This window comes from Archocentrus centrarchus, chromosome 1 (assembly GCF_007364275.1).
Source record: "Archocentrus centrarchus isolate MPI-CPG fArcCen1 chromosome 1, fArcCen1, whole genome shotgun sequence".
NCBI lineage: Eukaryota > Metazoa > Chordata > Actinopteri > Cichliformes > Cichlidae > Archocentrus > Archocentrus centrarchus.
Genome location: NC_044346.1, coordinates 10,817,393 through 10,829,889, shown reverse-complemented (window position 1 = coordinate 10,829,889; position 12,497 = coordinate 10,817,393). Strand labels below are relative to the sequence as shown.

General features: G+C 38.9%; 1 protein-coding gene across 1 annotated transcript; it reads left to right on the top strand.

Annotated features, from left to right (window-relative positions):
* Positions 1-4,964: 4,964 nt before the first annotated feature.
* LOC115780391 (cytochrome P450 3A40-like) lies at positions 4,965-11,115 on the top strand. The gene is made up of 13 exons (XM_030729560.1): positions 4,965-5,089; positions 5,187-5,280; positions 6,377-6,429; positions 7,488-7,587; positions 7,676-7,789; positions 8,187-8,275; positions 8,755-8,903; positions 9,162-9,289; positions 9,378-9,453; positions 9,535-9,695; positions 9,960-10,186; positions 10,309-10,471; positions 10,746-11,115. The coding sequence occupies exons 1-13, from the start codon at positions 5,019-5,021 to the stop codon at positions 10,821-10,823; spliced, it is 1,503 nt and encodes a 500-aa protein (XP_030585420.1). The 5' UTR covers positions 4,965-5,018; the 3' UTR covers positions 10,824-11,115.
* Positions 11,116-12,497: the final 1,382 nt, after the last annotated feature.

The window sequence follows — 12,497 nt, the reverse complement described above, 5'->3', positions numbered from 1 at the left end:
CTTTAATGTCATAAAGCAATGCAGACATTTTTATATGATAATTAACATTAAAGAAGGAAAAAAAGTTTGGTTTAGATATTGAAGTTAATTCTAAAAAAACAAAAAACCTCAGTGTTGAATAATTTTAAGCAAATACACAGACCAAGGGTAACTTTTCCCTTTGTTGGAGCTCCAGGTACCTTTTCACCTGGTTCACCTTTACATCTGCATTCAAGTGAAGTTGAGTCACATGTTTGTGCTTGTCTGTGTCAGGCTGTGCTAATCTGGAAATTTCTGGATCAGTGTGTGCGCTTTCCTTTTGATGCATGTTTTTAGGTTTTTATTTGAGGAAGGAAGTACCCTTCAAAATCATTTACCTTAAACCGTCTGTTGCACAACATGTAGCCTCAGGGATGCTCAGTTTCTAAATGAAGGTTTTGAAAATCCCCGTACCCTTAACAATCTACTCTAACAGTGTTTTAATGTACTACTTTTAGTCCACATCAGGGTTATTATAGTTAATGAAAACTGAAATTGAAAAAACATTGTCATTAACTGAAATAAATAACTACAATTAAAAGTAAAAAACGATAACTAACTAAAACTGTATTATGAGTTTAAAAAACTAACTAAAACTAACTGAAATTATTGTGGATTGATAATTTTTTCGCTCTCCGAGTTTAAGCTGGGAGCGCCGTCGGGCAGCTGTGTGCGTGCGTGTGCACGAGAAAGCGGCAGAGTCGCTCTGAACCAACCGGGTTCAGAGTGGGTCCACGCTGCCGCAACGCTGTGATGAACCTATTCAGTTCTTGTGCGTTTCTGTCTACTTTATCAGTGAGAGAATAACAATCAGGAATAATAATCAGCAAATTCCTGGAGGGAGACTGCTAAAACTGTCGGAATGGACGTGAGGAAATGAAGAAAGTGAAAAAACAGGGACAAAAATGTTTGCAGCCAAAAAAACTGAGCACAAAGAGCGAGGACCAAAAAAAGTCCCAGCTGGCACCGCAGCACACGACCACAAGGTAATTAACACACACAGCTACACAAGCATAAATGCGGACATGAGGTCGGACACTTGCATGGATTGTGTACAGAGGCTGCAAAGACCCTGCAAGTCTAATCAGCGAGCATCTAACCAGGCTAGCTCCAAAACAGAAGCAGCTTCGGGTGGTGAGAACATCAGGATGCAGCTGGATTTGACCTTTGACTCCTTCAAAGAATTTGTTTTTGTCAAACACCACATGTAGGTGTTGTTAATCTACTGCACTGACACTGGAGTTTATTGAAGAATTTATTGAATTTGGGAGTTCATAATTTTCTTTGTTTCTCCCTGTTGATGTTCATGTGTGTCCTAATTATTACACATTTAGCATGTAGTGCTTCTGTCTTGTGGACTGTTGGTTGTTGAATATATTTCTTTATGGTATCTTTTGTTGAGTTTTTATTACACAATAGTCACTTTTGCGCATTGAATCTTGCACCTGACAAAGTGTGAAAATACTAAAATTAATACTGAAACTAATGAAACTAAACTAAAACTAAGCAATAAACCTAAAATAAAACGAGCAAAACCACTCTGAAAACTAATTAAAACTAACTGAATTAGAGAAAAAAAAGGAAAAACTAACTAAAACTAAACGATAATGTAAAATCCAAAACTATTATAACCCTGGTCCACATTTTGAAATGTGTTGTAGAGATGTTGATTTGTTCCTCTGTAGGTTGGTTGGAAGATAATGTAGGTGAAAACCTTATGATGTAATGCAGTGTAATATGTGTTCAACAGCTTACAGCTCAGCATAGCTTCAGAGTATACTGCACAGTTGCGTCACATCCATCCATCTTTTTCTGACACTTATGAAGTTCCAGGTTGTGGGGGCAGGAGTCCTGGCAAATCTCTCCAGCATGTCCTGGGTCTGCCCCAGGGCTCTTCCTGTTAAGACATGCCCAAAACACCTTACCTGCAAGACATCCACGAGGTTTAACAGTCTGATGCCTGAACCTCCTCAACTGGCTTATTTCGGTTTAGAGGAGTTAGTGGCTCTCCTTTGAGTCTCTCCTGAATGACCTCACCCTGTCTCTGATGGTGAGCCCCCACACCCTTCATAGTGAGCTCTTTCCATCTCATTCTCTTAGGTATTATTCACAGCATAGGGCCATATTTGAAGGTAGGAATGTAGATCTATGAGTAAATCAGCAGCTTTGCTCTCATGCTCACCTCTGTCTTCCCAACAACAGCTCAGTACACTGTCTGCATTGCTGCCAAAGCAGCACCAATTCAATCTTTCTTTTCACTCATAAACATGATGCCAAGATAGTTTAACTCCTCCATATGGGGCAAAAAGTCCCACCCCAAAGTGGGCACTCCACCCTCATCTGGCTAAGAGCCATGGCCTCAGTCTTGGAGGTTGCAATTTTCATTCTTGCTTCTTCACACTCAGCTGCAAACTACCCCGGTGCAAGCTGGAAGTCATGTCTTGATGAAACCAAACGAAACGACATCATCTGCACAAAAGCATAGATGAGATCCTCAGGCCATCAAACCAGAAAAACTTCTGTCTGTAAAACTTTAGTAAAATGGGAATTGTGCAGCTGTCTGGTCCCAGGTTGCCAAAACTGGCTTTTGGGATATGGACTGCCACTTAGCTGGTAGGGCAGGACTGATTACTTGATTTTAAAAGTAACTAAGTTAGATTACAAGTTGCTTTATTAGTTACAATCAGCAACTGCCGACAACACCCTCCACCGCCTCAACATAAAAATGACAACCAATTTTGTCAATACTCACTTTATTGGAAATGCATTTTAACTGTAACATTAACAATGTATCTCCTAACATTTAAAGTTGAAATTAAAAACGAGGGTGAATCAAACGTGTTTAAGGGCAGCATTACCTCTACTACATACTGTTCGACCAACTTCTTCAGCTCTCCCTCACTTACTGGTTTTAGACCGAAGTCCAGCTTTTATTGTTTGGGTGCTGGGGGGGCCTCCTACATCAGCAACTCGTTAGATTATGCATTACAAAGTAACTAAGTTACTGAATCACTGCTCCAGGATCATTTGATAACATCTCTGTAGCACATAAAATCTGATAATTATTTGTTAAAGCTGTGAACATGTTTGTTGGGTGTGTTTAAGAGGTGATTTTAAATGGAGCTTGACACTGATATCCTGGCTCAGCGTCACAGCTCATACTGTCCATTTATGGAGTCAGAAATGTCTCTGCCAACTTTTTGCGCAACAATCAAATGTGTGTCAAAAGTGTCGTTCATCTTCATGAGGATTGCGTTTACACTGTGTAACTAAATATGTCTGAGCCACAAAGACTGTTTCAAAGGGTGACTTGATACATTTTTTATTTGCATTCAGCCAAAAATACACAAGACAAGAAGAGACCTTAGAAACATGAAGAACACTGATTATTGTTCATGATCCAGGGAGGCAAACTTATTTTAATGTTATAAAGCAATGCAGACATTTTTGTATGATGATAAATATTAAAGAAGAAGAATGTTTGGTTTAGACATGGAAGTTAATGCTAAGAAATAAATAGTTTTTTCCTTTTCTTCAGTGTTGAATAATTTTAAGCAAATACACAGACCGTGGGTAACCTTTCCCTCTGTTGGAGTTGTACCTTTTCACCTGGTTCACCTTTACACCTGCATTCATGTGACCTTTGAGTCACATGTTTGTGCTTATCTGTTTCAGCATGTCAGCAAGGCTCTGTGTTACAGCTGAACTGATAATTCTTGCATCAGTCTGGGCTCTCCTCATTTGGTACTTGTTGGAGTTGGACATATTTTCTTTAAAAAAGGAAGCCTCATGGAAAACCATTCATATCTACCCACCTGTTACACAACATTTAGCCTCAGGGATGTTCTGTTTCAAAATGAAGGGCTGAAAATGAAAATGATAGTATATATAGTGAAGTATCTACAGTGTGACCAGAGCCCAACAAACTAAATGTGAAGCAAATAGTATGTTAGTGTTATGTATCATGTTGCTAATACTGAGAGATGTTTTAAAATTTCATGATTTCAAAAATAAAAAGGTTTGGTTTCGATTGTGTCAAGGACAAATATTCTGTATCTTGTTTTGATGTGATTTTTCTACATCTAAATGGACTCTCCATGTTGTTTTTATAGTCTTATTCAACAATTGTTTTGTATTCATTCATTTTATTTTATTTTATTTTTTATTTCTTACTTAAGCTGCTGTTCTGTCTGATAATCATCTCTGGGTTTTGTAGGACTGTATCTGAGTACCTTTTTTGGGAGTAATGTGATCCTTGTAAGACTTGTGTTGACTTTTGTAAACTAGAGCCAAACAAAATGTGGGACACAGTCTCAGAATGTGGGACACAGGGATAAGGGGAAAAAATGCTGCACAGTCCTAAATAAAGTGGGCCACCTGGTCATGCTATTCCTCTGCTATTTAGCCTGAAAAGTGCAGCATCTATGATTTGCGAAAACACTTTAAATTATTTTCTGTAAATTATAAAGTCTTTTATTTTGGCTCAGTCCCTTAGAGCTGGAGGTCAGAGCAGGCTGTGGCCTTTCTAATTGTTTTTAATTTTTTTTTTCATTTGGATTTGTGGATGCAGTGATGAACTGTGTTTACTGACTATGTGAACACACCTGGTGGTAAGTTGGATCAAATGGTGGGGGAAGAAACTGAATAGGCCTGGGGTGCTCAAATGTACAGTGAAGGTGTGCTGGGAATGCATGATAGAGGCCCCAGTCAGGGGACGAAATGCAGAGTCAGATCAGTGTGCGCATTTTGTCTTTTTAATCGAAACAGTGCAACAATAAAGGCCGAAGATTGCAGTACTACAAATGGAAGAGCTAATAAAACTAACTCTTACAGTAAATGCTCCTCAGTGTCTTTCTCTGTTAATTATGCTTCCCGCTGCCATTGGTTCAGCTTTCACACAGGTGCCTTACTCACAGAACAGGTTTGGGAAGCAGGATATAAAAGGCTCTCGTCACGAAAAGCTTGTGTTACCACTGAGGGAAAGGAGGAAGACTGCAGAGATGTCCTACTTTTTCTTCTTGTCAGCAGAGACATGGACCCTGTTGGCGACACTCATCACACTGTTGATTGTGTAAATATAATGAATACTAGACCTGTTCAGGTGTTTGAACTCTTCGTACTGCTTGTTGATTTTTTTTTGTTTTTCACCTGTTCCATGTTTCTCACAGGTATTCCTGCTGGACACATGGGACATTTAAGAGATTAGGCGTCCCTGGTCCTTCACCTATACCTCTTTTTGGCACTATGTTGGCATACAGAAAGGTGGGTAATAATACGTTAAAGACCACCATACACTTTATACACTGAGGATGGCATGGATAGCTTGTTGGTTGTTCAGCTACAATCATATTTGGACTGTGATTCAAGCCGTCTTTATTCATTTAGCTTTCATTTAGTTTTTTGTTTTTTTTAGTTATTTTGGGGTCATGAAAGATCCTTTCAACCTGACCCCTGAGCATGGGTCAGGCACCCACTGCTACACTTGTCTTTTGTGTGAAGTAGAACATGTGCAAACCGGCTGCTGTTGTTCAGTGATGTCATAGATGAACAACCCAATAAACTACAACACTCTTAATTTAAAAAATATCTGAGCATTATTTGACTTGTGACCAACTGTGAAAGTCACTGAGATGACTGGATGTATAAGTCCATTCAGGAAGCAGAAAAATTCTCAACAACGCTAAACCCATATCCTTTAAAATCTGTCATGGTCCTGCGTTTTGAGTTTCTTTTGTGTAGCTTTCTTTTGTTGTACTTTTTCTGGTTGTTTTCTTAGTGTTTCTTTTAGTTTTTCGGTTTGTTGTTTGAGTGTGCGGGTTGGTTTCCTTTGTTTCGTTTTGTAAGGTTGCCTTGTTAAGTTTCTGTGTTTAGGTTAGTATCTGTTGTGTTAGTCAGTTCCTGTTTTATTTTGACAGTCTTGTGTTCCTTGTGCTTTGTGTTTAGTTTTGCTTCCCCTTTGTCATTAGGTTCATTTGGTTCACCTGTTTTCCCCAGTTGTTTCCACTTGCCCTAATCCCCTTGTGTGTATTTAAGCCCTGAGTCTTCCTTTGTTCATTGTTGCGTCGTTGTCATTGTTTCCCCCAGTGTTCCCCTCCTAGCTGTGTGTTTTGGTTTTTGGTTTCTCCCAGGCTTCCGTTTGTTTCTTGCCCTGGTTGAGATTTCTGGTTTTGGTATTTTGTATTTCTCGAGTCCCTGCAAATAAAGACGTTTTAGTTTATGTCTGCGTATGTCCTGCACTTGGGTCCTTCCCTCCACTCACAGCCCCTCACCGTGACAAAATCTGTGTAAAATATCAGTGATCAGTGAGTTTAAAATATGTTTTAGTAATTATCTGTATATATCGCTCTCTCATACCCAGGGCTTTTTTATCTTTGACGAAGAGTGCCACAAGAAATACGGGAAAATGTGGGGGTAAGTTGTGTTAGCTATACTATGTGTTGTGTGCTTCTAAATGCATGTAAACCTATGTCTACATAGAGCTTCGTGCCTGTTTTACTATGTGTAAGGTTGTGTGTTCATTTCACTTGTTCATATGTTGACTTGTTTTATTTGTTGTTTCTACTGTCACTGTATTTAGGATGAGAACCATCAGCCCGTGCTGTGTATCACTGATCCTTGTCTGGCAGCTTTTGCAATCAGAATTATAATCTGACTGCTCTGCTGTGCCAAACATATTTGCTTTTCCAAGATGAGCTTTATGAATTCTCTATAGGCTCCTTTTGTCAGTGTTGTCATTTATTTATTTATTTTTATTAATTTGTGTTATTGCTCTAATCAGGGTATACGGTTGGTGAAACTACAAACTAACAATCTTGTGTGTGTGTGTGTGTGTGTTCGTGCGTGCGTGTGTGTGTCTGGGCCACACACACTTGTCATTGTTAGGGGGGGATATGGATGCATGTGTTGGTGTGTGTGACTGTATGGGGGTAAAGTTGTGTGTGAAACTAGAATGCTATTAAAATTGAGGGGAATACAATAGTGAAGAGACACCTCAGTAGCTCCAACCCCATCGACCTCTGGATAACATGCCTTTTTGTGTGTATAGTGACGTGTTGTGAGACACAATGACTATAGTCTAATTATAAAGAAGGGGTGAGTGGCTGTGCAGCACAGCAAGCAAGTCCACATGAATGGCCCTACCTGCTGTGGTCAATGAAGCGCACGTGGCCTCCCCGAGGCATGTGTGAGTGATGTGTTGTATGTGGGAGTAGGGGAAGGAGAGGGGTTGTGATAAATAAGACTGGGAGGTAGAGGACTTCCTTGGGGGTAAGTTGTGTTATCTACAATATGCGTTTGTGTGCTTCTGAATGTATATAAAATATGTAGAAATGTCAAGATAAATGTCTAGGTGAATGACTAGGTGAACATCAATGCTTGTGTTCCAGTTTTACAAAGTTTTGTGTATGTGAAAGCATGAAAAATTTACTTTTGTTTTATTAAATTTTTTTCCCCTCTTTCACTGTGTGCAGCATTTTTGATGGTCGTCAGCCCGTGCTGTGCATCACTGATCCTGCCATGATAAAAACTATTCTGATAAAGGAGTGTTACTCTTTCTTCACCAACCGCAGGGTAAGGAAATGCAATATACAACTCAGACTCCTGTTTTTATTTTCAGCTTTTTGTCTTCACCAACAGGTCATTTTTAATGTTGTTACAGAATTTCCGTCTGAATGGGCCACTGTACGATGCTGTGTCCATTGCAGAGGATGATCAGTGGAGGAGGATCCGCAGTGTCCTTTCTCCCTCCTTCACCTCCGGGAGACTGAAAGAGGTACGTCCCTCTCCCTCTTCACCCGGCTTTTGATGTTCCTTTTTTTAAGCAATTTAGGAGGCCTAAAGAGGTAAACATATTCAGTACATCACAGGCTATATATATATATATATATATATATATATATATATATATATATATATATATATATATATATATATATATATATATATATATATATATATATATATATATATATATATATATATATAAACAATAAGTCAATAAATCTTTAGCAGTTCCTTTTATTTATGCATTTTATCATCTTGTGAAGACTCTTATTACTTTGCAATTTCTTGTTCAGGTGCTCAAACCCACTTGAAAGCAGCATTACTTCTGTGCTGATGTGATTGCATTTAGCATTATATGTTTTGTTCTTTGTCTGTCTGTGCCTCAGATGTTTGACATTATGAAGCAGCATTCAGCTATCCTGATCAGTACCATGAAAAAGAAAGCAGATAAAGACGAACCTCTGGAGCTGAAGGAGTAAGAACTCTTTATTCTATATACATTTTATTTTAGAGCAGTAAATACATAGAATCAACTCTTCTAAGACCCCATTTACATGAGTGTTTTCAGTGGAAACTGTCTCATTTTCTGATTTTGTTTTCGAAAAGGAGCACAATCATACAGAAACATTTCAGAAACGATCTCCATTTACACGGAAACGCAAGACGTTGAAAAACTGCAATTTCTATTGCCACAAGTTGGCGGTGTGGATAAAGGAGATTCAACCATCTGCGGTTTCCCCAATTTTCAAAAATTAGCATTTTATTAGATGGAAATGAAGACCTGAGCATTTCGAAAATGCTCCACTCTGGAGTCCGTTTTCAAAAAGTTTCGTTTTTACATCATTCGTATGCAAACAGGAGGCTGAAACGCATCAAAACTTTATCGCTTTCATCTGAAAACGTTCTCGTGTAAGCCTGTAAAGAGGATTTCGATGTATTTGTGTGGTCTTGCAGGTTCTTCGGACCCTACAGTATGGATGTAGTAACCAGCACTGCCTTCAGTGTGGACATCGACTCACTCAGCAACCCCTCAGACCCTTTTGTCACTAACATCAAAAAGTTGTTGAAATTTGACCTTTTCAGCCCCATCTTTCTCACCATTGGTAATTGGTAAAACTTTTCATTCTTATACATAAAACTACATTTAGCTCCTCCCCTTTTCACAAGGGTTTGCTACAGCGGGTAGCTCCACATGTTTGATTAGTCAGACATTTTATGGCAGATGCCGTTCCTGACACAATCCAAAAGAGATTTATGTCCCTCCGAGGAGACCGATACTGTCAGGAGACACCATGTTAATAAATGCAGCTGCTATTCTTCCTCTTCCATTAATAAATGTTTTGCCATTTGTTTAATTTCAGCCTTCTTTCCCTTCATGGGTCCCATATTGGAAAAACTAGAGTTTTCCTTTTTCCCTACATCTGTGACAAACTTCTTTTACACTGCACTGCAGAAAATCAAGACTGATCGTGAGACCAGCAAGCTAAAGGTACGTCTGCCTTTAGATGTGTGTTTGAAGAAATATTCCTCACAGATATGAAATCACAGCTGCTCTCAGACTGTGTGTTGACTTTCAGACTCGAGTGGACTTCCTCCAACTAATGATCGACTCTCAGCAAAACAATAACTCCATTGGTGAATCACAGGATAAAGGTGATACACAGCAATGCATCTACACACATGGAAACACAGCTTAAAGCTGTTCTAAAGGATACCTCCATCTCATCTCCCCAGGTCTGACTGATCATGAGATTCTTTCCCAAGCGATGATTTTCCTCTTTGCTGGCTATGAAACAACCAGCAGCTCTCTCACTTTCTTGTCTTACAATTTGGGAACAAACCCTCAGGTGATGAAAAAGCTGCAGGAGGAGGTGGATGCAACCTTCCCTAACAATGTAAGTGAGAAGTGAGACATAGAAATCTTAAAATAAGACATTTCTTTCTAAAGGAACTACACCCAGCAAAATCCCGCTGTAGGTATAATGTGTTATAATAAGATTATTTTATGGTGGTTATTTAAATTAGTGATGTGTAGTCATACAAAAGTGGCTGCTGGCTTTTTATGATGTATATCAGAAGCAGGATTCAGCTTTTCTCAGTACATCTCATCCACCAGCGTATATTTTCTGGTGCACACTCATGTTTATGTTTGCTTTCAGGCTCCTGTTCAGTACCAGGCACTAATGCAGATGGAGTATCTCGACTGTGTCATCAATGAGTCTCTCCGATTGTACCCCATTGCTTCACGTTTGGAACGTGTGGCCAAGGCGAGTGTGGAGATAAATGGCTTTGTGATTCCCAAAGATATGGTTGTCATGGTCCCCACCTGGCCACTGCACCGGGACCCCGAGATTTGGCCTGAACCAGAGAAATTCAAACCTGAGAGGTACGGGAAGGAGTCACGTTTGATTTGACAAATACAAAAACCTTCAACAGAAAGGAGCTCTGTGGGACATAACCCCATTTCTGTTGTTAATTTACAGTACATATGTGTGTCTGTGCTCTCAGGTTCAGCAAGGAAAACAAGGAGACAATCAATCCATACACATACATGCCTTTTGGAGCAGGTCCAAGGAATTGCATTGGGATGCGATTTGCTCTGATACTGATGAAACTTGCAATAGTGGAGATCCTCCAGAGGTACAGCTTCTCTGCGTGTAAGGAGACTGAGGTGAGAGACCAGATCATCTTCACTCTGATTGTTATTGCTTTTTATATGATGTATGAAGAGCCCTGTCCAAATATTACTCACAGCTAGTTCAATAGTGATATGGAGAGTTACGTAACAACAAGTCTCTCGGTCCAAAGATCAAAAATCACAAACTGATACAGCACTTTAATATTACAGTTGGATTTTACACATGCAATATACTGATGCTCCAAATTCACATTTTCCACAAGCTTTCTACCTTAAGTTGTTTATTCTGTGTGGCACTTCCCTGCAGATCCCCATTGAGCTGGACATCCAGGGCTTTCTACAGCCAAAACGACCAATAAAACTGAAGCTGGTGCCACGCTCTTAACCTTCCTGCTTTAAGAAGAACAAAGTTTGTTATTTTAATTGTGCCAGTTTTTGTACTAATAGAAGTGTTTATCTTTAGACAATAGTAAATATAACTGTTTGTTTGCTATTGTACTATTGTCTAAAAGAAGACAATAGTCTGTGGTAACAAAAACATTACTTTAAAAATATTAATTATCACTGGTTGATTTATTTTCTTGGTGGGTGTAGGTGCATTTCATTCCTGTTCTATATATAAGATAAGATTTACATACATTCTGTAATAATGACGTACATTAAATGGTGGACCTGCATATCATCTGTCTCTCAATTAACTCATTTTCCCTCTAGCAGCACCCTCATGCTGATGGTTTTCAGGTGATGTTTATTTGTTGCTCATGTTCTCCTTCATTTATTATCCTGTTGTTTTGGGTTTTTTTTAGCAAACTTGTTTAGAAACAGAGGGGAGAGACACTGACAAAAAAAAAGAGCAGCCTCAGTACAAGCACCACATACTATTAAGGATTGGAAAAGCACCATCCTTTACAGGATGCTGGAAATAGCTGAAATCTGTAAAATCTGTGTGTAAAATCATATTTCTCTATGTTGATTAGGCACCTGAACTGTAGTGTAATATACATCATAATGTAATTGAAATACATCATGATTAGGCCACAATGTTTTTACATTGTTTGTAGTGTGTAGTATTATGCAGTGCAATTCTTCAGGGGTCTGACTGTAAAAGTCACAGCACTTCTCAGGCGTTTTGTTTTCATATCAGAGTGCCACTATATCACAGCAGCTTTTATCGCAGTTTACTGATTACTGATTAACTCAAAGCAAAATTAAAAAGCTCCTGGGTGAAGATAAGCAACAACCACCCACACCCACTCTCTCCCTCACACTGTCTCAGCTCTTTTTGAGCTCTAACACAGCAAGGACCTGTTGTCTCCCCTTTTTTTTCTAAAACTTTTCACACCACTTAATGCACACAGGTGTTTGATGCTGCATTTTATTCACCTTCTGGAAAAGCAAAGCAAACATAGTTATATACATAACCATTCAAACACATTTTTTTAAAAAAGGAAATATATTTTATATGGATTAAGGATAGATTAAACAAAGAACAGGAATTTAAAAAAAAAAAGCAACAAACAAAACAAGAAAACAAACAAAAAGTCCAGTTAATATTTACTGTTCAAAAAATAGCATCAAGGCAATTAAACTTGATCTGGTCAGTTAAGTAGCAGAGAGTGTTGTTGATCAGTTTCAGCTGCTTTGGTGTTAATGAAATGAAATTTGCACTAGAGAGGCAACAATGAGACAACCCCCAAAACAGAAATGGTTTTACAGATGGAGGCCACTGACATTTTTCCCTCCTCATCTTTTCTGACTGTTGGCAAGTGTCAGTGTCACTGCTGGTAGCATGAGGTGATACTTGGACCCTACAGAGGTTGACCCTTCTATAAGTGGTAGTCAGAGGTGGGAAGTAACGAAGTACAAATACTTCGTTACTGTACTTAAGTAGATTTTTCAGGTATCTGTACTTAAGTATTTATTTTTCTGACTACTTTTTACTTTTACTCCCTACATTTTTACACAAGTATCGGTACTTTCTACTTCTTACATTTTCAAACAGACTCGTTACTTTTTAACACGTCAGAGAAGTTTGCATTTCCGGTCAGTGCGCCGTCAA

Excerpts from the sequence above, each read along its gene's own strand:
- LOC115780391 (XM_030729560.1), top strand. The coding sequence starts at position 5,019 with ATGTCCTACTTTTTCTTCTTGTCAGCAGAGACATGGACCCTGTTGGCG. Across the intron at positions 7,790-8,186 it reads CCTCCGGGAGACTGAAAGAG|ATGTTTGACATTATGAAGCA; the intron begins GTACGTCCCTCT and ends TCTGTGCCTCAG. Across the intron at positions 10,472-10,745 it reads CTGCGTGTAAGGAGACTGAG|ATCCCCATTGAGCTGGACAT; the intron begins GTGAGAGACCAG and ends ACTTCCCTGCAG.